Here is a 27,139-nt window from a genome sequence, read left to right on the forward strand (position 1 = left end):
TTTCTGCGCTTCGAGGTAGGAGGGCGCCATTTCCAGTTTGTGGCTCTGCCTTTCGGGATAGCCACTGCACCTTGAGTGTTCACAAAGATCTTGGCTCCTCCTCTGGCCAGATTAAGGGCTCAGGGTATAGCTGTCATAGCATACCTAGACGACCTGCTCTTGATAGACCGGTCGATAGCCTCTTTGAATGGAAACTTGAGGACCACAGTCGGGTATCTAGAACACCTGGGTTGGATCCTCAACTTGGAAAAGTCTTTCCTAAAACCAGTAAGAAGACTGGAGTATTTAGGTCTGATTATAGATACAAGCCAGGAGAAAATATTTCTACCTCAGGCAAAGATCACTGCTTTGAGAGAGCTGATTCTGACAGTAAGGACCAAGAAGGGTCCCTCAGTCCGCCTTTGTATGAGGCTACTAGGGAAGATGGTGTCTTCATTCGAAGCAGTTCCCTATGCTCAGTTTCACTCAAGAATGCTGCAACACAGTATTCTGTCGACCTGGAACAAGAAGGTTCAGGCATTAGACTTTCCGATGCACCTGTCGCATGCGGTGCGTCAGAGCCTCAATTGGTGGCTCATACCCGAAAACCTGCAGAAGGGGAAATCCTTTCTACCGGTTACCTGGACGGTGGTAACAACAGATGCCAGTCTGTCAGGTTGGGGAGCAGTTCTGGAACAGGCTGCGGTCCAAGGGGTATGGTCCAAGACAGAGGACCTTACCCATCAACATTCTGGAGATCCGGGCGATACATCGAGCTCTAAAAGCCTGGACTATCAGGCTACAGGGTTGTCCGGTCAGGATCCAGTCCGACAATGCCACAGCAGTGGCTTATGTCAATCATCAGGGAGGCACCCGGAGCCGAGCTGCTCAAAAAGAGGTGAACCAGATCTTAGTCTGGGCAGAGATGCATGTGCCATGCATATTGGCAGTTTTCATCCCGGGAATAGAAAATTGGCAGGCGGACTATCTAAGTCGCCAGCAGTTACTTCCAGGGGAAGGGTCTCTGCATCCCGACGTCTTTTGGGCCATATGCCAAAGATGGGGGGTTCCAGATGTAGATCTCTTTGCATCCCGATTCAACAAAAAGATAGACAGATTTGTGGCAAGGACAAAAGATCCTCTTGCATGCGGGACGGATGCGTTGGTGATTCCGTGGCATCAGTTCTCACTGATTTACGCATTCCCGCCTATTCTGCTACTACCACGACTCCTTCGCAGGATCAGGCAGAAAAGGAAGTCGGTACTTCTGGTGGCCCCCGCTTGGCCCAGAAGGACTTGGTATGCAGAAATAGTAAGGATGACGGTGGGTTCCCCGTGGACCCTACCGGTACGCCCAGACCTGTTATCTCAAGGTCCAGTGTTCCATCCTGCCTTACAAACGCTAAATTTGACGGTTTGGCTATTGAGACCCACGTTCTGAAGAGTCGTGGGCTCTCAGGTCCTGTCATATCTACCTTGATTAATGCAAGGAAGCCAGCTTCCAGGATGATTTATCATAGAGTCTGGAAGGCTTATATAACCTGGTGTGAATCCAGAGGTTGGCATCCCAGGAAATATGTCATAGGTAGAATCCTTGATTTTCTACAGATGGGATTAGAGATGAAGCTGGCCTTGAGTACCATCAAGGGCCAGGTCTCTGCTTTATCAGTATTATTTCAGCGGCCACTTGCTTCGCATTCTTTGGTCCGAAACTTTATGCAGGGGGTGATGCGTCTTAATCCTCCGGTTAAAGCGCCCCTAAACCCCTGGAACTTGAATTTGGTCCTGGCTGTGTTACAGAAACAGCCTTTTGAACCAATAAGTCAGATTCCTTTGGTCTTGTTGACAAGGAAATTAATTTTTCTGGTGGCCATCTCTTCTGCTAGAAGAGTATCAGAATAAGCAGCTCTTTCCTGTAAGGAGCCTTATTTGATTATACACAAGGATAGAGTGGTACTACGCCCTCATCCTAGTTTTTTACCGAAACTGGTTTCTGATTTTCATTTAAACCAAGACATTGTTCTACCTTCCTTTTTTCCAGATCCCTGTTCGCCGGAAGAGAGATCTCTACATTCGTTGGATGTAGTAAGAGCAGTTAAGGCCTATCTAGGGGCAACTGCTCAGATCCGCAAGACGGATGTTTTGTTTGTGCTGCCAGAGGGTCCCAATAGAGGACAGGCAGCGTCAAAAGCTACCATTTCTAAATGGATTCGACAGTTGATCATTCAAGCTTACGGTTTGAAACAGAAGATTCCTCCGTTTCAGATCAGGGCACATTCCACAAGGGCTATTGGTGCTTCTTGGGCAGTGCATCACCGGGCCTCTATGGCTCAAATCTGCAAGGCCGCAACCTGGTCTTCAGTTCATACATTCACCAGATTCTATCAGGTGGATGTGAGAAGGCATGAGGATATCGCCTTTGGGTGTAGTGTGCTGCAGGCAGCGGTACAGGGTCCTCAGGTCTGATTGCACCCTACTTGGTCGTGGTTCCCCCCCCTCAGGTAGCATTGCTCTGGGACATCCCATCAGTAATTACTGTGGCTCTGTGTCCCGTGATGTTCGAGAAAGAAAATAGGATTTTTTAAAACAGCTTACCTGTAAAATCCTTTTCTTTCGAAGGACATCACGGGACACAGAGGTCCCGCCCCTCTTCTAATACGCTATATTGCTTGGCTACAAAACTGAGGTATCCCTGCAAGGGGGAGGGATTATATAGGGGGTTGAACTTCCTGATAGGGTGTGCCAGTGTCCAATCACCAGTGATACCTATATAACCCATCAGTAATTACTGTGGCTCTGTGTCCCGTGATGTCCTTCGAAAGAAAAGGATTTTACAGGTAAGCCGTTTTAAAAAATCCTATTATTTGCATATATAATATATACACACACACACACACACACACACACACACACACACACATATATATACACCGGTATATATATATGGTGACATCAGGCCCCATATAGCTTCTAAGTTGATAACCACTGCTTTAGACCAAGGCACAGACAGTGCAAAATAACCTGATAGGGATTTAATCCTTCCCCATTTCTATCCAAAAACTAAAGAAAAAAATGTTTTAAATTATGCATACATTTTAACATAATTTTATTGAAGTCTAAAATATACCATATAGATAAAGTCATTTCCTTACCTTTTAGTAAGTTCAGTTTCTTGTTTGCTTGTGTTAACAAGGCTTTCGCTTCTTTTTGAAGTTGTTCTGCTTTCTTTCGGGCCTCTGAAGAATCTTCAGCTTTTTTCGTTATCAAGTCCTCAACTTTCTTATATTTATTACTAAGTTCATTGTCTAGCACCTGCAATATTGAAGGTAACCATTAGGGCGCAGCAATAGCTTGTTCATCAACACAAATACGTGCTCGTAAATGCATTTAAACACACACAAACTGATGCCACGTCGTACTGCATGTAAAAGCTCATATACTTGAATATAAAATTTAAAAACTGAAGTTAAAAACATAAAAAATGTTTTACTTCCTTGAGTAAATTGGTGATGCAGAATTATAGAGCGCATATGTCTGCACTCAATTAGCTTATACTGCCTTTGAAATATTGCGCTTTAGATCACATGACCAGAAAATCGAGTGCAGGGCTATCTCATCAGTTCAGCATTCTTTATTGCTGAAAAATGAATAGGTTGGGAGGTATGCCTAAATGGTTTCCATGGAATGGAAAGGTTTTTATTGCATGGGTTTGCAAAGAGAGCAAACCATTTAGGCATACCTCCCAACTGTCCCTGATTTGGAGGGACTGGCCCTGATTTGGAGCAATGTCCCTCTTTCCTCCCAATTTGTCCCTCATTTTGGTCTGATCTATATAGATGTATATAAAATGCACTTTTTATCTATCAAAAAGTGTTTTCCAGCCCTAAACCTTTCATCTGATTTCTAAATTGCTGCATTTGTAAATTCCAAAATCCAATATAAAGGAATAGTAGTGGTCAAAAAACCACTTTTGGGTTTAACCAATCTTGTTTTTTTGTACAATTCTCCTTTAAGGGGGTGTGGCAAGGGGTGTGTCCTATGCCTGCATAATTTTGCTGATAGGTGTCCCTCGTTCCCATCTCAAAAAGTTGGGAGGTATGACTTAGGTTATACTGTTGTAACATTTTTTGTATTGGTGCCTCAGCTTTAAATGTTTAGTATTATAAACAAACCTTTTTCACTTGGTCTGCATCTGCTTTCACATCTTCAACAGACTTTTCAATTGAATCTAAAGACTCAGAGTTGGAAGTAGACTTCTTCATTAGATCTCCCAGACTCTTTTCAAGTTCGTTCATACGTTCAGTGGCATTCTTTAATGTTTCTTCTGAGACTACTGCTTCTGACTCAATCTGAGGGAAAAAATAAGACTCTCACACTGAGTCAAGGGAAACGACAAGAAAAAGGTTCATACACATATTCATCAGTTTTGAATTAGCACTCCAACTCCAGCCCTTTTCCTGTCCACAGTCACCCTCCCTCCACCCCTGGAGTCCCCTCCCTGCATTTTTTTTTTTTTTTTTAACATTTCATGGACACTAATCTTTCTTAGTGGTCTTCTATAACGTCAGTGTTCTTCTCTGCAGCTTTGCACGCTATGCTGGGGCCAACATGACAACACACTCCGGGTGGGCATCATCCAGCCAAAGAACATTAACAGCACTGGACCACAGTGTGATGATTCTTTGGGGGGATACTGCAAAAGTACAATTAAATATTTTTTCTACGTTGCCAAAACAAAACACAAAGTTAATCGCACACTTATACACGCAAAAATGGAAGCTATTGACAAGTATCAGATCCCCAAGTTTGACAAAATCTGTCAACCCTGGATCAAACACCATTTGCCACCGAACTTTGAAGAGTCGGTCCTTATGCAATGGTAGCTAACTATTGTGTTTACTATTTCTACGCCCACATAAGTTGTCGCGTTATACCTGGGGACTTTCCCCACACCCTTCTCCTTCCTTCTACCTTCTCTTCCTTTCCAATCTTTCAAGACCCCTAGTCTCAGGCTCGGCTATGGTCTATCATATTTCATGTTGACGGATTCCCTGTCAAAGCTGGTAACTTCTCCACAGCCGAACTCTCACACTCCCATGGTATCCAAAGACCTAGCTCCTTTTCTGAGCCTTTATAAGTTCCCCTATCACAACATGCTTTGTTTCCCTTATACGGGCTTTTGCCCCAACCCTAATTTACCCTATGCACACTATTGTTCATACTATCAGCCTCAAAAAGTAATGTAAAGTTTGGATTTATGTGCTCCTACAGTTAGCACCCCTAAATGGCATCTTGTCCCATTCCAATTGATTGGGATGTACTACAAAATATACAGTATGTACCACCGATTGTCTAAATGGATTTGACACACAACATTGTGCTTACTGTTATGTTGTTATACCTGCACAGAACTACCATGTGTAGGTTTTTCTTTTTGGATACCTTGTACCCGGTTTATTCATTTACTCATAAAAATTTTGAACAAGAAATATTTCTACTTTTCAAAACTGCTGGGCAACGTAATGGAATCTATACAAGAAATACAATTCAATTATTTTTATTTTACTCATCATGCTTTTAGTTGATAAGAGGGTTTCCAGCCTTGATTTTTGCCCTGCCACGCATGCTGCCAAATTCTTTGCCTACCAATCCCTGTAATAGGGTTTCCAACTGAGTGACATGAAGCATCCCACAGCTTTCCTGTCTGGTCTTAAAAGGAGAAGTACAGCCAAAGCCGGCTTGGTTGTACTTCTCCTGCTGGTCACAGGAGTGCAGTTTGTTTTGCACTCCTGTGACCCGTTTTCAGAAGACAGCAGAAGTCCACTGTCAGCTGAGGTCAAAGTGCTGGTCCACCCTGGGGCAGGATCGCGGCAATGAAGTTGGATCCACCCACATGCCTGGACCAGCACCCGGCTCAGCTTCTCAGCTAGCTGCTCCCGCTCCCTCCACAGCTCAGCACTCCAGTGGGGGGGGGGGGGGTTAGAGAGCAGACAGTGGTGACTGACAGTAACCAGCTCTCTGCTCAGGGAGCCCTGAGAACTGAGTGGCGGTGTTTGATCATTTAGCTCTCAGTGTTCGAGGTGGCGGGGAACAGATGCAGCACCACCTTGGTAAGTAGGTTTCTAAAATAAAATAAAAAACTCCATACTTCTCTCTTCTCTTAACATCATTTATATGCCCCCTGTAATTCTCCAGGCTACAGGAGTGATATAAAAGTGAAAAACAGCACTAATATAATATAAATGTGTTCAAATACCCCGTGTCCCCACTGCTGTTCCCAACTAGGTATTGGAATCCTACACTATTACCTAGGATGAATAAAAAACCCATGCACAACCAGTGCAATGTAGGCATTGTCATCCCAGCGTAGCTTCCACTCATGTGCACTGGGTATGCATGTTTTTTTTATTCATACAGGGGTGATATATTAAAAATCGGGGCACCATAAGAAGACGTTACGAATGATTAAGTTTCCCATCTAGTAACACTCACTAACACAGATGTACAATTATTCTCCCTACCTTAGGTGTCTCTAGAGTGTTAGTATCAGCAAGAGTGTAAAACCCTTTTCAGCTAGACGCAAGAAAATCCAAGACTTGCGGTTCCAATACAAGTGTGCACCATTATGATGACATCAAAATGCTCCCCAGCCATGCAGTCGAGAAAGAGGAGGAAGGTAGGGATAAGAGCATTTTCATGACTAATCATTTACAATTGGAAAAAAGGTGGCTTAATTGTCATCTGATGTCTGGAGTTATAACTTACAGAAGTCAGCAGATCATTTGTCCCTTTAATGTCATCATCTGCTTGCTTAATAGCTTTTTCAGCAGCACTCTGGGCTTTGCCTGCTTCCTCTAGAGCTTCTTTTACCATATCAGCTGTAGCCTTAACATCTGTTGCGCTCTGGCTGTAATAAAAAAAAAAAAAAAAAAAAAAAAACATTTGAAGTGAATAATAACTGGACATAAGCTATAAATACTTTCTACAGTCATGCCCTATTCTTTTAATCCCTTGGCAGTGATAAATATGTAATGCTAGGTCAGTTAATAAAAAATTGTAGTGTTAGATTGACAGTATATTTACTGCTACTAGTACAGATGCTTCAAGTGCTGTATTTACAATAAAGCAGTTACAAAAAGTCAAATGAATACAGCTAATACTGTTGCCAATATCACCCTTAAACAGAATCTACAAAAAATGTACCTTTCATGGCATAAAAGTCTTCTTAAGTGGCCATTGGCCCTGAGGAGTGTCTGAATGAACAGAAACACTAAGCCTAACACTCATGCCTACATATTGACCTGTAGACACTCCATTTCCTTGTGTAAGTAGTGTCCTAGGTTATAAACCAAGATTTGGACAAATTCCAACTGGGAATTAAACTAATGAACACACTTTAAAATTAGTTAGCTCATTGTTGTGAAAAGTTGTGTTGGGTTTTAGATTATGCAGTTTGTCCTAGGTAAAGCTTACAGGAAATTAAATCTCACCCTTACTCCATTAAAAAAAAAAAAAAACATGACTGTTTAGTCTTAAAAATGTATTGTAATAGTTACCTTGATTTTTTAGCTTCATCCAGCAAAGACTCTGCTTTAGCGATGTCCCCAGCACTTTGTTGAAGGATATTTTCCACATCAGAAAGGCTTTCCACTCGTTCCCGTATATCCTCAGTAAGAGCCTGCAGCTGCTCAGGAGTAGTGGGCATATCCATTTTCAATACCTCACTAGCAACAGCTTCAATACTATCCAGATCTGCTCCATCCTCTATGTAAATAAAAGAACATCACATATAGAGGATGTATTGTACTGATCACAGCATTTTTATATTGGACTTTATACAGTCAAAAAGTTAAGCTTTAATGGTACAAATGATAAATATATGCAGAAAACAGAAAAATATTTTTCAGTAATTTTCTATAGAGAAACTAGTGTAGCACAACAGAAGAAGCAAAAAAAGACTGAAGGACTTTGCCCCAGTTCTGAAGGGATTTCTGCAGCCTCTTTCTTTGCTGTGATTCTAATATAATATACAATCACAATCATAATTTACAATCATAGGAACAGCAGTAGCATGAAAAAAAAATAGAAAAAAGGCCATTTCAACTAACTTTACATAGTTAAACGTAACTCTGCTTTTCTGAAAAATCTGATATTGATAGGCAGACAAATAGTACAATTTTGCAAATAGTATTCATTGTCTTTTTTGTGTGAGTGAAATATCCATTGTGCCCCATTGGAGGTGTTATTTACTGATCTTCTTTATTCTATATAAAGAGTACTTTTGAGTACTTTTTTTCCCATCGTGTGTTGTGGTGGAGCAAATACTGCTGACAGAGTGTATTATTTTGCCTTGGCTTCATACTAAAAAAGGTGGTATTACCCTGTCACTATACTTGGACAAAGAAAGTCTCACAGCAACATAAGGGCCTGAACTAAGAAACATTGCTTAACATGCTCAAAAAAAAAAAAAAAAAAAAAAAAAAAAACACCTCTATGCACTGCATTCTTTACTTAGGAAAGAAAGTTCAGCACAGAGAAGCGATAACATTATATTGAAATGCATACTTCCCCTCCCATAGGGGGGTTGAATATAGTCAGTTATATAAAAAGGCAGGAAACTGTATACATACGCATTAAAAAGTCACGGATTTGCTTGATAAGATTTCTTAGGTCTTCATTGCTTTTGTCAACTTTTTCTTTTGTCGAGTTGGCTTTATTTAGAACACTTTGGGCACTTTGTTTTGCTTCTTCTGCTCTCAGCTTTGATTCAGCAACCTAGTAATAGGGATAAAAGAAAAAATAGTGAGCGCTTCACTAAGCTACAATAATAAATTCTCCAAATAAGAGGTCTTGTTCTAAACCTAAAGCAGGCCATACATGGATCAAAGTTTGGCCATACGTGATCAGTGTATTCTGAGGGAGGGGAAGTTTCCCTGCTGTCAGAACACAAAGGCTCAGCGGGAAGGATTCCCCCATGCACATCGAATGTGTGGATGGAGGAAGAGTAATTTTTTTCGGTTCAACCCACCAGATGAAAAAATAAATAAAATAAAATCCTCCTCAATGGGATGTTTTAGTAAGCTTTACAGTATTCTGCCATCTATAGTTTGCCAAAACAATTAGTGAATATCACATGGTTAATTCAACGATAGATAGATAGATAGATAGATAGATAGATAGATAGATAGATAGATAGATAGATAGATAGGATAGATAATTTAAAGCAAAAAAAAAAAAAAAAACACACATAATTAATCTAGCTATATATTAAACAAACTAAATCTATTTTTATATACAACTAGTTTTTCTTTAAAATACTCTAATGTATTTTTACCTACAAAAGCAGGCAAGGCAACAGTTTGTACCAATCAATGCTCTACTACTTTGTACAATTCCTGTGAATGAATGGCTCTCTGGTGGCGCTGGGCAGCGTGGCTCTCTCTCTGGCTTCCGCCCAGCACACTCCTCATTCTTTGTCCTGTAGCACTCTCTCCCTTAGCTTTTTTTGAAGGCTGCAGTCTCTCAATCTCTCTCTTGATCGAGCTGTAGCTTCCTCCCTGTGGAAAATGGGGCCGCCAATCTTTGGGCCTACATTTCCTATGATGCTCTCCTAGTCTCCTTTGATTGGCCCTCAGTTATGGCCAATAGGGAAGGAATGGAGCCGGCAGGAAGCTGGGCGGGAAACCTGGTGAGACCCGCCGTCTCTTCTCCCTGACAGGAGAGGGGGGGGGGCGCGAGCGGGGGAACCTGACAGCCCTCAGCTCGCCTTTCTCCTGTCACAGCGCCGAGTTCTCTGCTGGACTGAGCAGGGAAAAGAGCTGAAGTCACACTACACTGATGGGGGACTTGACAGCACCTTGATGGTGTCACCCCACTGGAGGGTGGCACCTGGGTGCGGGCTGCCTGCACCCCGATAGCGATGCAGCGATCCAGGGGGGTGCACTTGACCCCCCTTGCCTCTACCTGTGGACGCCCATGGTTGTGCACATGGGAGGATGATTGCAGCTATAAGTTCTGGCATACTGTATGTCTGCATATAGCTGGGGACCTAAACTTATATTTTGCCTTGAGTTCTGCTGTAATACATCAGTAAAAAATACAAAAGTAAGTATACATTAAGCCAAAAACCTTTTCTAGTTTTTGATACAGAGAGAGGGAGGATTAGAAGTCTTGGGCCCTATTAGAGAGATTTACCCTCACCAGACAGGAAGTAAAGGAAAATCTGCAACAGGGACACACACAAATGAAAATACTGAAAAGAGTTCTGGCCTTCCCCTACTTTACAAACCAAAATCGGTTTCTATTTCTGTTGGAGGGGTTCCTCTTACATTATGTTTGGCAAGGTTCTAACCCTTCAGGAAGAGTTTTGGCTGGACATGTAATTTAAAGATGGGCACACACAGTCAGTTTTTTTGTTCAGCCAGTGGGTTGCATTGATTCCGGCTTCAGTGGAAGCAGGAATTCCACCTGGTACATTGTATTCTCACAGCGAGACTCCCTGCTCTCACAATACACTGATAAGAGCTTCAGCAGAATGGCTGCAAGCCACTGATTGAACAAGGTTTTCCAGCAGTCCTGTTCGAAGAAGCCGATCTACGTATGGCTTCGGTCGAACCGGGAGGGCTACACACAGATTGAAATTTGGCAGGTCACTGCTGAACTGTCCAAATTTTGATCTGTGTGTATCCAGCGTTAGAATTCAGCTAAATTAATATATGTAATTTCAATTGTCATAATTACCAGCTTAGAGAGCTCCTCCACTTCTGCCATTGCACTCTGAATTTCTTTATCAAAATTCATAGCCGTTTTCCATGCACCGTTTGCTTTGTCCACCAAGCCATTACAGCCATCTCCTCCACATTTTCTCTTGCCATCTTCTGTTAAGCAGCCAAGTCCTCCGCACTGTGAAACTTCACATGATGCTCCAACTGTTGTTCCACAAGCCTGGAGAGGGGAAAAAAAAAAAAAAAAGGTGAAGGTGAGGGTGAATCCTTCTGTCAGTACTGATGTTTAGGACGCCTATATTATTGACATCAAATTCAAAAGAAGGTGCAATTTTTATTGTAACTGACTAGATCTCAGATTTTTCAATGAACTGAAACCAAAACAATAGAACGGTATTTCTAACTACGAAGAGTAAAAACTCCTTGCAGAACAGTCTTTCTAGTATATAGTAATTGCAGATTCAGAAACATAAACGCAAAGCATGATTTTTCATTTTAAAAAATTGGCATGACCCCACTCCATCCCCCCCGAGCTCCCTATTTGTTAGTGAGGCCACTCATCATAATAAAGGAACAGCTGTGAGGTTCATTGGTAGAGCCAAGTTCAACATTTATAGGAAAAGTTGAATTTTACAAATAACTTCAGTTGCCTATATCTACAAATTGGTTTGATATGTGTTTTTCGTTGAAGATAACCTGTTATTGCATGTTTTCATTATATGAATTTCTCTGGCTTATAAAAGCTTTACAGCTGCGTGCAACATTGGTTCTTTGTGTGCTGGTTTTTCATAAACCCTTTGAATCTGTGTGCTGTAGAAATTACTGGTAGTATCAGCAGATCATTCTCAATTATAGAAATTCAAAATCCAAATAGTATTTTAGTTACTAAAATTGGCAGACAAGGAGTTTTGGTAACATTAACCACTTCAATAGAGGGCACTTATACACCTTGCTGCCCAGACCAATTTTCAGCACTAACACATTTTGAATGACAATTGCGTGGTCATGCGATGCTGTATCCAAACAAAATTTTTATCATTTTTCCCACAAATAGAGCTTTCTTTTGGTGGTATTTGATCACCACTGGGGTTTTTATTTTTTACGCTACAAATAAAAAAAGACCAAAAATTTTGAAAAAAAAAAAAAAATTTAACATTTTTCTTCGTTTCTGTTACAAAACTTTGTAAAGAAGTAAGTTTTCTCCTTCACTGAGGAGCACCGCCGAGGTGGTACTGATTGGTACTGATGAGGCACTTATATGCAGCACTGATCAGGAGACACTGGCAGGCATCACTGATGGGCACAGATTGACATCCCTGGTGGTCATGGGTGAGCATCCTCAGGGGGGCTGCACTGATAATCAGTGCAGATCACCCCTCCCCATCAGGAGAGCTGCCAATCAGCTCTCCTCTACTCGCGCCTGTCAGTGGGAGTAGAGGAAAAGCTTTATATACGGCTTTTCCTGTTTATACTGTGATCAGCTGTGATTGGACGTGGCTGTCATTTTGCTATATGGCAGAAGGGAAGTGGTTAAAGTGGTATGTAAGGCAAACCATTTAACAATGATGGGGTGCTTACAATAGTCAGCATTTACGTAAAACCTTTATTCCAAAAAGTGTTGGTAACTGCTCATAAAGGTTTGGCTGGAAATCGGTCTAACAATCTTTTAAACAAGCTTGTTGGAAAACTTCTCGATCAGTGGCTGCAGGCCATTGGTCAGTGTGTTTTGACAGTAGAGAGTCCCAGCTGTCAGAATACATTGGGGTTGATTTACTAAAACTGGACAGTGCAACACCTGATGCAGCTGTGCATGGTAGCCAATCAGCTTCTAACTTCAGTTTTGACAAAAAACTGGAAGCGGATTGGTTTCTTTGCAGAGCTGCACCAGATTTTGCACTCAAAATGAGATACCACCCCCACCCCCCCACCGCCCGAACATTGTATTCTGACAGCTGCACCCACCACTGTTGGGAATAAAATAATCAGCAGGTGCAGCCACTGATCGAGAAAAAATTCCAACATGTCTTTTTGCAGAAATTGATCAAATAGACTTCTGGTGAGCAGGGAAGTCACACATTTAGATCAAAGTTTGTTTGGACCTTGCTGCACCAGCTGGATTTCAATTAGTGTATGGCCAGCTTAACACTATGCTCCTCAGACAGTGCTGTGGTCTCTATTGCTCCTCTATAGATAAAAGAGCCACCTTAGGACAAGGAAGTGTGTTACTGGCCTGATCACCAGGTGAAAATATAGGGTAGAATAAAATTAAAATGAAAAAATGAATGCTGCCACAACATCCAAAACCTAGTAAGCTGCAATATATGACTTTTTTTTGTGGGTAACACCGCTTTAAATGTGACTATGCAATATAATATACAATTCTTTTTTCTATTCTTGTGTTGGAAGCAGATTTCGTGTCACTCCGCAACAATTCATGCAAAAATATTTGGCATACTGGGTTGCTTTTTCTGAATCCTTTTTCAGTTTTAAGAATTTTCGTGGCATTTACTATAGCCCCGGGTGTTTCAATCAGGAAGCCAAAATGTTGATTTTTTACATTTCCACATTCTTTTGCCCCATAGAAGGAAATGTTGGACATTTTACATAACAAAACTATGGACAGACTACAAAACACTGAATTTAAAGGATGTACATTAGAAAATATTTAAATGCAACAATGAAAGAAAAAACAATATTCCATAGGACTAATTATGCACTTTGTGAACCAGATTTTTACATGTCACAATACAGTGGATGTAAAATCTAGTTTTCAAGCTGACTTAAGCTGAACCAGCTGAATTTCAATCCATGGTCATTCCTGTTCACGAGAAGTCAATCTACAGATTGATTTCTCATGATCGATCATGCTCAAAATTTTTAGTTCAATCAGTGCTTGCAGTCAATGGGCTGCATCTCTGATCAGTGTATTCTGATGGCGGGGAAGTCCCGCTGTCAAATGCAATGACACACACAGCGGGCAGGATTCCCACATCAAATGTTTCCATGGGGGAAAATCGGGTCAGTTTGTTTTGTTCAACCTGCTGGCTGAAAGAAAAAAAAAAAAAAAAAAAAAATGAAACATTGTCCCATCTATGACCAGCTTTAGTGGTCAATCCCATCATACTCTGCCAGCCAGATCAGGATTTGTATTTATGAAAGCAGGAGCAAGATAAGGTGGAACGCCACAGGTTGGGAAAAGCTGCACTAAGATGTTCATTGCTTTATCCAGCCAATTTAGGAGAAAAAGAGCAGAAACCCTCAGAAAATCATTCTCAGGTAGAAAACGTAATACATTTTCCTGGCTCTTGCTGCTGTTCCCCACAGATAAATGTTAGAAGATATCTGCTTAGAGCATAGTCATGTATGTTAGGATGATATGCATTGCCATGTTTTTGTGATGGTCTAAAAACACACCAAGATCACTGGTCACTGATTCTCTTGTAAAGTTGAGAAGTGATGCCTCTACTCTTGGAAAGAACAGTTGCTTGACTGTCAACTCTGGCTTGACTTGCAGCATCTTTAAACTGGGCAAGTGCCTCAAAGCCAGACAGATCCTAACAGCAGTGTCAGGTGAGATGAGCAATTGCAGCCTATGTATTTTCTTTCCAGTATAAGTTTCCTTTCAATATGTTTGTGGCTTTGAATGTAAGTGGGCATAATTGGGTCTATGCTAAGCTTGAAGACAAGAAGTTCTTTTAAAGGGCTGAATTATTAGTAGCAATATGCACCTGACTGAGCAGCATTAAATGCGTATGGACAGCTTTACCCTTACAATTCCATGGAAGAAAGGTTAACCATCTTAAAGTTGAATTCTAGGCATGATCTTCATTGCATACTTACATTGATCCAGGCTAGGCCAATGCAAGTATGCATATCTCATACCCAAGGGGCCACTGGGTGAAACTGACAATCACTGTAGTAGTTGGCACTACTACAGTGATAGCTTCTGGGTCCCACCTAGATTTTCCTTTGAGCACTGTTTAAATTAGGTCGCTTGCTTGGCACTGCTGCCATTCATAGATTGGCTTGTATTTTTTTCAATTAATACCAGGCATTCTCTGATTGAACAGTGCGGAGAAAGGATGGTGACATCATAATCCCCACCTCACTCAGTCAGAGAATGCCTTGTATTCATTCTTTGACTGTTGGCAGTGCCTATCAAGCGATCCACTGTGGTCAGTTCAGCTTGCATAGGACTTAGAAGATTGTGGTTGTCACTGTATTAGCACTGTAGTTATGCTTACTTACATTGGTCCAAGCTGGACCAATGTAAGTATGCAATAGTCATACCTGGAATTTAGCTTTAGGTTCTTATTCTAAAGAGATCATATTTGGTAGCTCTGGGTTACTGCACTCAATAAAAATTCACAATACTAAAGTCAGACTTGTAAAATAGTAACGCTAGACACTAATGGGTTATGGCACTTACAAACTTCAACTGCATCTTTTTCTTACTTTCTAATATTAATTTAAGTTAGGAGGGTCAAGCTCTGTTATTAGCCATTTTTCATACCTTTTCAGACAGCAAAGAAAGATCCAAATTCTGGACCTCACCAGCAAGTTCATCTAGAAATCGAGATTGCTCCTCTTGTCTTCCTTTAAATTCAAGATATTTTTCGTCTATGAGATCTTCCACTTCCCGTCGTTTAGACCCTGAGTGTTCAAGAATGCTATCTGGGTTCACAGCGGAGGCGTTGACCTTCTTTTCAGCCTCTAGAGACATCTGGAAGTATTTATTGATGCTGTCCATAGCTCCTATAAACATAACATGAAATGTTTGTTTGTCACCATGTCAGCAGTGCTTAAGAATCTCTCTCATGCTTTGATTCCATTTCCTTTTTCTTCCTCTACCTAGCGTAGATATACAGTATCACAAGGACTAATATATGTGATATGATATCTCAGACAAATGGTCAGTCTGCTTATAGATTGCAGATCTGCGGACACAACAGAGAACCAAATTAGGAAAACAACCAAGACTAAGCCACTTTATAGGAATGCAAACTCAAAAATGCTCTTTGGGTATCGTTAGTTAGCAATCGTATAGATGTGTGGATGTTTGTATCACCTCTTACTGTTCTGTCATGTTTTCCCAGTTACAATTTGAGCATGTGAGTGCATTAGTCATGTGGCTTGATATCCGATTGTGGCCTGCTGAACCTCACTCAGTATAGACAGCTGTGTTTCATCCATACGCATTGGCAGTTTTCAGTCCTGTAACCTTGCTTATGCAAACCCCAAGGGGCCAAATTTTTATGTTGCAGTAAGATAACACACATGCATGGCAAAAATTCATTCCTGCATCCAAAACACTTGTTCTCAAATCAATAAATTACCAAGAAAAGGGAGAGCGGTGGACTGGTAAACTACAACATTGCGTGGACAAAAAAAGGTAAGCTGCTCTCTCTATATGCATAGTAACGGCTTAATCTTTAGTCATCTTTAGTATGGACTGAAGTGTGCGTTTACAAATTAATTATTTAGGGAATTTTAAAATGTATATTACATTTGTAGAAGACAAAGAACCTAAACATTATAAACTTACCTCGAACATTAGAAATCTTCATGTACTCTAGTTGTTGTCCAAGCTCTTTCAGTGCTTTGCCAACACTATCTGCATCAGCCTGTAGATCATCCAGTTTGACTGATCCATTAAGGTTAATTTGGGCTATTCTCTTTTCCACTTCTTCAACTTTTTCCCAGACTTCCGATTTCAATTTCCTACAAGCCAGCCACAGAAACAGAAACGAAAAAAAAAAAAAAAAAAAAAAAAAAAGGGAAAATGAGTCACATTGCTCTGATGCATCCTGAACTCACTGTTGCTGGGTGGGGGATTAAGGAGAGCACAGGGAGGCTTCTCTTTTTATGTATTCTTAATTTACAATCCATTGAGCAGATGGGAAATGAACATAAAATGTTCACATATTTAGATATACTGTTGCCTTTTACCAATCTAATTATTGCACCAACCAAGCCTTCCTAATAACTAAATGAAAAAGCTCAGCCATCTGCCGTAATCCTGGATGACATTTCAGCAGCTTGTTGATAGCTATGGGTTACAATGCTAGGTAAACCCCAATCTGTTCTAAACTGGACTTGTTGAAATTATTTCAGCTTGTATTGGTGTTGTGAAATATCTTCTGTTAACAACGTTGAGTTCAAGTTTTGTGGCACAAATACTAAAATACAGCAATAAATAGATTTTTCACAGTTTATAACAGCACATAGCAATTGAATTAGACTTTCCATACGGTCACATTCTTGCTAAAAAACGTAAAAGTGTATCTATATCCAAAATTTGTTTTAGTTTTGGGTACAGTAGAAAATGGTTAAAACCCTGGTGTCTGTCAGTGAGATTTTCCTCACTTTGTGCCCTGATGGCACAACAAAAGGAAGAAGAATTATCACCAGAGTATCTTTCAGCTTGTATTGGTGTTGTGAAATACCTTCTGATATATGCAACTTGTAGTTCAAGTTTAGTAATGACACCAATACAAAATATGCAATAGACGTCTCACAGTATAACATTGTATATCAATAGAATTATATTTTATATATGGTTACAATCCACCTCAAAATCCTTAAATTAGATCAATAGCTATACATGAAATCTCTACAAAGTGAGGGTCCTTCCCCTCTTAGATCACCATGACCAGATTATATGCCCTCATTAGAAGAAGATTTCTACTCTATCCTTGTTCAAGTGACAACCGTAGCAGGTTGGATTTTCTGTCACTCTTTATCCTCGTGGGGGGGGGGGGAGTCCATAACTGCATAGCTAGTTATAACTACTATCTTATCTAGAATATACCAGACATTGAATGAAAAGATTTCAAGGTGACTTACTCAGCCTCATCAAAAAGTCTGTCAAGGTTTTTCAGCGGCTCAACAGCAGGATTCTGGGAGATAATGGTCTCAATTTCTTTAAGTGTTTCCTGGACTTTGTCAATGATTTTCTGATATGGTCCAATAACTCCCGTGATTTTCAGAGCACTGGCACGGTCCAGCAGTCTGTTGGTCCTATTGGACAGCTCTTTGATGATCACATCCCAAAGGGCAAAACACTTGTGGCAAGGAACACAGTTTGGGAAAATTCCAGAATATCCTCGGGCACATTTATCACAACGGAATCCTTCTACACCCTCGTTGCAGATGCAGTGGCCATCGGATCGATCACACTGAGGAGTCTGTATACCCCTCGAATCACAATCACAAGCTAAAAAAAATTACACAATGCAATTAAACCTGAACAAACACTGGTGATTTCCTGACGATACATAAAAGTTTCATACAGAAAAAATTCTATAGCTGTAATACTGAGTCAGTGTAATACAGCTTTAATACATTGTTTTATACAGTAAGTATGAGCATAACGCCAGATGTTATATGTAAAATAAAAAAATGTGTCTATTGCTTCAAATTGTAAAGAAATATTTTTTCAAAATATCTACTGTAATTAACATTTTTCATTATTGCTTTGGAAGCTAAAAGACCATTATATACTTTTGTAGGGTTACAGCAGACACAGAGCTCAGGCTGGGTGTTGGCAAAGAAGTCATTCAACAGCAGTTAAAAGAGCAGGCAGGAAGTGGGGCAGTGGGCAAGCATCAATGGGGAAAAAAAAGACTCTGAAATGTGTGGTCACCCCCTTTTGTGTTCATAACATGGAGGGGGCAGGTGGATGTATTTATAATTTTTTTAATAAATGGTTCTCCTTATATATGAGTTTTGAGCCGTTTGGCTAGACTTATTCTTTAAAAATGAATATATAAACAAGGGATTGCTGCACAAACCGTATTTATTTTGAAATCTTCAAAAGGACATCACCACGACATCCATAAAATCAGGCATACATAATAAACATTTTCGGGCTATTGTAGATAACGCCCTTCATCAGAAGATCATGCCTATCTAATGAATATACATATAGCAATATATATATACTCAATGAACAATCAATTAACGAGCTAATCATCTGGAATCAAATAATCATTTATGTTTAACCGAATCTGTTATCACATACACCTACAATTATCATCAGATGTGAATACAATTTTTTACAATTTAGGAATCAAAGTCACAGGTAGAAAGAAGATTTCACACTTCATGGAATATGGACACAGAAATCCTGAAATTAAAACGGAAAAATAAAAAAAATGAAAAATAAGATATTAAAATGTCACATCTCTAAAAGGTATATATTTTTATATGTGCAGATTTAACCCTTATTATATGATCTACAGTGGATACCTATATCTTGCATGTTAAACTATGCACCCTCTCTATACCTCAACAGGTTGTGCATAATCAATTCCTGTATTAGACCATAAACACCACAACTAGCACCAATCTGATTGCACGAAATACCGATACAGATATAGGTATCCACTGTAGATCATATAATAAGGGTTAAATCTGCACATATAAAAATATATACCTTTTATAGATGTGACATTTTAATATCTTATTCATTTTTTTTTATTTTTCCGTTTTAATTTCAGGATTTCTGTGTCCATATTCCATGAAGTGTGAAATCTTCTTTCTACCTGTGACTTTGATTCCTAAATTGTAAAAAATTGTATTCACATCTGATGATAATTGTATGTGATAACAGATTCGGCTAAACATAAATGATTATTTGATTGATTCCAGATGATTAACTCGTTAGTTGCTTGTTCATTGAGTATATATATTGCTATATGTATATTCATTGGATAGGCATGATCTTCTGATGAAGGGCGTTATCTACAATAGCCCGAAAACGTTTATTATGTATGCCTGATTTTATGGAAGCCTGTGGGAGGGATTGATTGCTAAGCACGGCCATCTGAGACTGTAGTGCACCTCACCCTTCTGAATATATATATATATATATATAGAGATAGATAGATAGATAGATAGATAGATAGATAGATAGATAGATAGATAGATAGATAGATAGATAGATAGATAGATAGATAGATATACACACACACACATATACACACACACACACACACACACACACAATCTCACAAAAGTGAGTACACCCCTCACATTTTTGTAAATATCTTTTCATGTGACAACACTGAAGAAATTACACTTTGCTACAATGTAAAGTAGTGAGTGTACAGCCAATAATGTCTAAACTGCTGGCAACAAAAGTGAGTACACCTCTAAGTGAAAATGTCCAAATTGGGCCCAATTAGCCATTTTCCCACCCCAGTGTCATGTGACTCATTAGTGTTACAAGGTCTCAGGTGTGAATGGGGAGCAGGTGTGTTAAATGTGGTGTTATCACTCTCACTCTCTCTGACTGGTCACTGGAAGTTCAACATGGCACCGCATGGCAAAGAACTCTAAGGATTTGTAAAAAAGAATTGCTGCTCTACATAAAGATGGCCTAGTCTATAAGAAGATTGCCAAGACCCTGAAACTGAGCTGCAGCACGGTGGCCAAGACCATACAGCGGTTTAACAGGGCAGGTTCCACTCAGAACAGGCCTCACCATGGCCGACCAAAGAAGCTGAGTGCACGTGCTTAGCATTATATCCAGAGGTTGTCTTAGGGAAATAGACGTATGAGTGCTGCCAGCATTGCTGCAGAGATTAAAGGGGTTTGGGTTCAACCCGTCAGTGCTCAGACCATACGCTGCACACTGCATAAAATTGGTCTGCATGGCTGCCGTCCCAGAAGGAAGCCTCTTCTAAAAGATGATGCACAAGAAAGCCTGCAAACAGTTTGCTGAAGACAAGCAGACTAAGGACATGGATTACTGGAACCATGTCCTGTGGTCTGATGAGACTAAGATAAACTTATTTGGTTCAGATGGTGTCAAGCTTGTGTGGCGGCAACCAGGTGAGGAGTACAAGGACGAGTGAGTCTTGCTTACGGTCAAGCATGGTGGTGGGAGTGTCTTGGTCTGGGGCTGTATGAATGCTGCCAGCACTGGGGAGCTACAGTTCATTGAGGGAACCATGAATGCCAACATGTACTGTGACATATAGAAGCAGAGCATGATCCCCCCTCCCTTAGGAGACTGGGCCAGTATTCCAACATGATAACGACCCCAAACACACCTCCAAGACGACCACTGCCTTGCTAAACAAGCTGAGGGTAAAGGTGATGGACTGGCCAAGCATGTCTCCAGACCTAAACCCTAGTGAGCATCTGTGGGGCATCCTCAAAATGGAAGGTGGAGGAGTGCAAGGACTGTCCAGTTTGCATAAAATCGACCAATTATTCACTATTGCCTAGAGTCCTAAGAACACATACATCCCATACACTCAGGTTTACTGATTTTCAAAATCACTTGCTCATCAGGCTAATTAGCAAATTTAAAATGTTTTCATTTATCTAGATATACAAATCTGTCCAGTATGCATAAAATGTTATAGTTTCTTTCAGATCAGACAAATGTGCGTTCATATATACAGGCTAAATAATACGGCATAAGCGATTCTCTTGATTAATGCATCACTATATTACTGTCTCATATCCAAAACGGGAAGTAAGAGGAAATCCCAGGAAATTAAGGGAATCCCACCAGGTCACCATAACTAGTGTACCTTTTGGTAGATTTTCCCGCTATTATTTTCACTTTCAAAGATAATGGTAAACAGAACAGATAGAGAGGTTGAATCTCCCTAACGGGGACACAGACATCAATAAAAGCCTAATAGGTGTTCTCATCCCTCTCCCTTCTGTCCAGAACAACAAAAAAAAGTTTTACCTTTAGATATACTTTAACCCCTTAGCCCAAATCGCTAGCTGCCATGACCCCACTAATTTCAACAACGGGAATGGCTGACTTTCAGATAAAAGTGGTCTCCGCTGGGGATTTGCTGCAATATCACTTTTATCAGGGGCAGGATAAGGGGCCCCCCCTCCCTGACAGGCATGGTGCCGAGTGAGGGAAAGATGGCCCCCACTTGGCTCCACACCATTGGATGGCGGAAGCAACGGCAATTGCCACTTCCGCCCAATGGTCTTAAAGGGGAAATTTTTTTTATTTTTTCATATTGCATCTTAGTGTAAATGTGAGATCTGAGGTCTTTTTGACCCCAGATCTCACATTTAAGAGGACCTGTCGTGTTTTTTTCTATTACAAGGGATGTTTACATTCCTTGTAATAGGAATAAAAGTGACCCTTTTTTTTTTTTTTTTTTTAAAAAGGACATTGCAAAAAAATAAAATTAAAAGTAAAATAAATAAGAAAAATTTTTTTTTTGTTTTTTTTTTAAAAGCGCCCCGTCCCGCCGAGCTTGCGCACAAAAGCAAAACGGTGTTCAAACTACACGTGAGGTATCACCACGATCGTTAGAGCGAGAGCAATAATTCTAGCACTAGACCTTCTCTAACTCTAAACATGTAACCTGTATAACATTTTAAATGTCGCCTTTGGAGATTTTTAAGGGTCAAAGTGTCGCCATTCCATGAGCGGGCGCAATTTTGAAGCATGACATGTTGGGTATCAATTTACTTGGCGTAACATTATCTTTTGCAATATAAAAAAATTGGCCTAACCTTACTGTTGTCTTATTTTTTAAGTAAAAAAAGTGCATTTAAAAAAAAAAAAAAAAAAAAAAAAAAGCGCTTGCAAGACCGCTGTGCAAATACAGTGTGACAAAGTATTGCAACGACTGCCATTTTATTCTCTAGGGTGTCTGAAAAAAAAAAAAAAAATTATATATCATATATATATATATATATATATATATATATATATATATATATATATATATATATATATATATATATATATATATATATATATATATATATATATATAATTATATATATATATATATATATATATATATATATATATAATGTTTGGGGGTTCTAAGTTATTTTCTAGCAAAAAAAAAAAAATGATTTTAGTGTCAAAGAGGGGCTCTGTGGTTAACCACTTGCCGACCGGCTCACGCCAATATATGTTGGCAAAGTGGCACGGGTGCGCAAAACGTACCCATATGTCACTGCGTCATTGGTGGCCAGCGGGTGCGTGCGTGCCCGCAGGTCCTGCGGACTCGATGTCCGCCGGTGACCCGCGATCGTGACACGGAGAGGCAGAATGGGGAGATGCCTATCTAAACAAGGCATTTCCCTGTTCTGCCTAGCAACATGACAGGGATCTACTGCTCCCAGTGATCGGGAGCAGTGATCTCTGTCATGTTCTAGTGAGCCCCCCCCCCCCTACACTTAGAACACACCCAGGAAACACACGCAACCCCTTGATCACCCCCTAGTGTTTAACCCCTTCCCTGCCAGTGACATTTACACAGTAATCAGTGCATTTTTATAGCACTGATCGCTGTATAAATGCCAATGGTCCCAAAATAGCGTCAAAAGTGTCTGATCTGTCCGCCACAATGTCGCAGTCATGATAAAAATCGCAGATCTCCGCCATTACTAATAAAAAAATTAAATAAAAATGCCATAAATCTATCCCCTATTTTGTAGACGTGATAACTTTTGCGCAAACCAATCAATATACGCTTTTTGCGATTTTTTTTTTTTTTTTTTTACCAAAAATATGTAGAAGAATACATATCGGCCTAAACTGAGGAAGAAATTAGTTTTGTTAGATATTTTTTGGGGATATTTATTATAGCAAAAAGTAAAAAAAAAAAAAAATGTCTTTTTTTCCCCAAAGTGTTCGCTCTTTTTTTGTTTATAGCGCAAAAAATTAAAACCACAGAGGTGATCAAAGTAGGTGTATGGCGGCTCGCACAGGCTCAGTAGCGTGCATGCTGCTGTGTGAGCGTGCCCATGGGTTGGGAGGACTCTATGTCCTCCGGCGGCCCGATCGCCTCGTACACAGGCAGAACGGGGAAAAGCCTGTGTAAACAAGGCATTTCCTCGTTCTGGCAGGAGACATGACAGGGATCTACCGTTCCCAGTGTCATGTTTTAGAAACACTCATAGGGAACACAGTTAACCCCTTGATCGCCCCCTGGTGTTAACTCCTTCCCAGCCAGTGACATTTACACAGTAATCAGTGGCTATTTATAGCTCTGATCGCTGTATAAATGTCAATGGTCCTAAAAAAGTGTCCGATCTGTCCGCCGCAATGTCGCAGTCATGATTTTAAAAAAATCATAATGTCACCGCCATTACTAGTAAAAAAAAAAAAAAATAAAAAATAATCAAAATGCCATAAAAATACCATAAATCTATTACATATTTTGTAGACGCTATAATTTTTTGTGCAAACCAATCAATATATGCTTATTGCAATTTTTTTTTAACAAAAATATGTAAAAGAATATATATCAGCCTAAACTGATGAAGAAATGTGTTTAAAAAAAAAAAAATAAATGTTTATTATAGCAGAAAGTAAAAAATTGTGTTTTTCTTTCAAAATTGTCACTCTTTTTGTGTTTATAGCTCAAAAAATAAAAATACCACCAAAAGAAAGCTCTATTTGTGGGAAAAAATATGTCAATTTTGTTTGGGTACAACGTCGCACGACCGTGCAATTGTCAGTTAAAGCAACGCAGTGCCGAATCGCAAAAAATGCTCTGGTCATTAAGGGGGATGTGTAAAGTGCATTGACATACTGACATTAATTATCTTATTGATTAAGCTGTATGGTTTGTAACATAATATTCTTTTGGACTCGGCTGTATAGTGAAATCAAACTGCTCTTGATATATATCATGGTGTTATCAAATGACTCCATGAAATGTTGAAACTTCACACAGTACTATATATTATACAAGAATCATATGCAAATGCTATAACTAGTGGAGTTCATTATATGCTCAACAATCTAGACCTCTTCCTTTCACTACAAAATCCAAAGGTCTGTGAACAACATTCAAAGTGATTAGGCTTCCCTATGGTGGCTTTTTGAAAAGGGGACATTTCTTTTACAACACAAAGACACTTGTCCAATGAGGGTCATTTAAGCTCCTTTTTAGATAAGGATCAAGACGGGGAGGGTCACCAAATACAAAGACTTAAGAATCACAAAGAAAGGAATGCCAAGCTTAGATTAAAAACATAAGTGATCTTTGATCTTCAGAAGACCCTAAAGTTCCCTTAATGTTTCTCATGTTTGCTTAAAAATTCTGGATAACCAAGATAAAAAACAGATTTCCATTCAAAAGGTGAAATGCTATACTTCTTGGATTACTTTCAAAAGCAATCTGAAAAATGAATAGCTCTGAATCTACATTATTACTGTGTGAGAAATGTTAAGAATTGAATCTGCCTTTTTGAGGTGAAGTAGAATATACAGTATGTATATGTAAAGCGCTGCGTAAATTGACGGCGCTATACAAGTACCTGAAATAAATAAATCTCACAAAAGTGAGTATACCCCTCACATTTTTGTTAATATTTTATTATATCTTTTCATGTGACAACACTGAAGAAATGACACTTCGCTACAATGTGAAGTAGTGAGTGTACAGCTTGTATAACAGTGTAAATTTGCTGTCCCCTCAAAATAACTCAACAGACAGCCATTAATATCTAAACCGCTGGCAACAAAAGTGAGTACACCCCTAAGTGAAAATGTCCAAATTGGGCCCAACTAGCCATTTTCCCTCCTTGGTGTCATGTGACTCGTTAGTGTTACAAGGTCTCAGGTGTGAATGGGGAGCAGGTGTGTTAAATGTGGTGTTATTGCTCTCACTCTCTCATACTGGTCACTGGAAGTTCAACATGGCACCTCATGGCAAAGAACTGTCTGAGAATCTGAAAAAAAAGAATTGTTGCTCTACATAAAGATAGTCTATGTTAGAAGAAGATTGCCAAGACCCTGAAACTGAGCTGCAGCACAGTGGCCAAGACCATACAGCGGTTTAACAGGACAGGTTCCACTCAGAACAGGCCTCGCCATGGTCGACCAAAGAAGTTGAGTGCACATGCTCAGCGTCATATCCAGAGGTTGTCTTTGGGAAATAAACGTATGAGTGCTGCCAGCATTGCTGCAGAGGTTGAAGGGGTGGGGGTCAGCCTATCAGTGACCAGATCATACACCGCACACTGCATCAAATTGGTCTGCATGGCTGTCGTCCCAGAAGGCAGCCTCTTCTAAAGATGATGCACAGGAAAGCCCGCAGTTTGCTGAAGACAAGCAGACTAAGGACATGGATTACTGGAACCATGTCCTGTGGTCTGATGAGACCAAGATAAACTTATTTGGTTCAGATGGAATCAAGTGTGTGTGGTGGCAGCCAGGTGAGGAGTACAAAGACAAGTGTGTCTTGCCTACAGTCAAGCATGGTGGTGGGAGTGTCATGGTCTGGGTCTGCATGAGTGCTGCCGGCACTGGGGGAGCTACAGTTCATTGAGGGAACCATGAATGCCAACATGTACTGTGACATACTGAAGCAGAGCCTGATTTCCCTCTCCCTTCGGAGACTGGTCCTCAGCGCAGTATTCCAACATGATAACGACCCCAAACACACCTCCAAGACAACCATTGCCTTGCTAAAGAAGCTGAGGGTAAAGGCGATGGACTGGTCAAGCGTGTATCCAGACCTAAGCCCTATTGAGCATCTGTGGGGCATCCTCAAATGGAAGGTGGAGGAGCGGAAGGTGGAGGAGCGCAAGGTCTCTAACATCCACCAGCTCCGTGATGTTGTCTTGGGGGAGTGGAAAAGGACTCCAGTGGCAACCTGTGAAGCTCTGGTGAACTCCATGCCAAAGAGGGTTAAGGCAGTGCTGAAAAATAATGGTGGCCACACAAAATATTGACACTTTGTGCCCAATTTGGACATTTTCATGTTCACTTTTGTTGCCAGCAGTTTAGACATTAATGGCTGCATGTTGAGTTATTTTGAGGGGATAGCAAATTTACACTGTTATACAAGCTGTACACTCACTACTTTACATTGTAGCAAAGTGTCATTCCTTCAGTGTTGTCACCTGAAAATATATAATAATATATTTACAAAAATGTGAGGGGTGTACTCACTTTTGTGAGAAAATATAATATAATATACATTACATTATAGTACAGATCGATGCACTTCTTGAAAAGCAGCAAAAAATATTCAGAGAATTGGAAATAGCCCAAATAGGAAATTAATCCTACAACAATTTGATGTAATATATTTGCAATTATCTTGCCTTTCATGAAAATTAAACTATGTATCGTCATCAAATAGTCTTTGAAATATTAATTGTGATATTACAAATTTGACAGTATGCAATAAAACACTCCCAAAAAAAAGCTGTTGTCTAGGGCTAAGCGTACATGCGCAATGAGAGCAGACAGCACCTGTGTTTTAAGCTAGAACTCCAGTTTTTATGTTTTATTAGCTGCGCCTACCCCTCCTCTACCAAAAAATAAATGTGGCCAAGCTGCACTCTTCTTGTCCCACCTTCCTCCTCTATCCACACTCTAGATGTGGGCCACCCTGAAGGCTGCACTCTCAGTACTCCTGGACTGAGCGGTGATCGCATATCATTATGTTAGCGCTGCACAGAAGGACCAC

The 27,139-nt window shown here is 40.1% G+C and overlaps 1 protein-coding gene across 1 annotated transcript in view; it reads right to left on the reverse strand.

Moving 5' to 3' along the window:
- LAMB1 (laminin subunit beta 1) overlaps positions 1-27,139 on the reverse strand; it is an 80,258-nt gene that overhangs the window by 6,521 nt on the left and 46,598 nt on the right. The window contains exons 25-33 of the mRNA XM_073619677.1: positions 17,550-17,919; positions 16,249-16,424; positions 15,217-15,458; positions 10,720-10,923; positions 8,610-8,754; positions 7,536-7,743; positions 6,745-6,886; positions 4,152-4,328; positions 3,132-3,291 (exon numbers count right to left, since the gene is read on the reverse strand). Of these exons, the coding sequence (XP_073475778.1) occupies positions 3,132-3,291; positions 4,152-4,328; positions 6,745-6,886; positions 7,536-7,743; positions 8,610-8,754; positions 10,720-10,923; positions 15,217-15,458; positions 16,249-16,424; positions 17,550-17,919 (1,824 nt within the window). The remainder of the gene's footprint in view (positions 1-3,131; positions 3,292-4,151; positions 4,329-6,744; positions 6,887-7,535; positions 7,744-8,609; positions 8,755-10,719; positions 10,924-15,216; positions 15,459-16,248; positions 16,425-17,549; positions 17,920-27,139) is intronic.

This window comes from Aquarana catesbeiana, linkage group LG03 (assembly GCF_042186555.1).
Source record: "Aquarana catesbeiana isolate 2022-GZ linkage group LG03, ASM4218655v1, whole genome shotgun sequence".
NCBI lineage: Eukaryota > Metazoa > Chordata > Amphibia > Anura > Ranidae > Aquarana > Aquarana catesbeiana.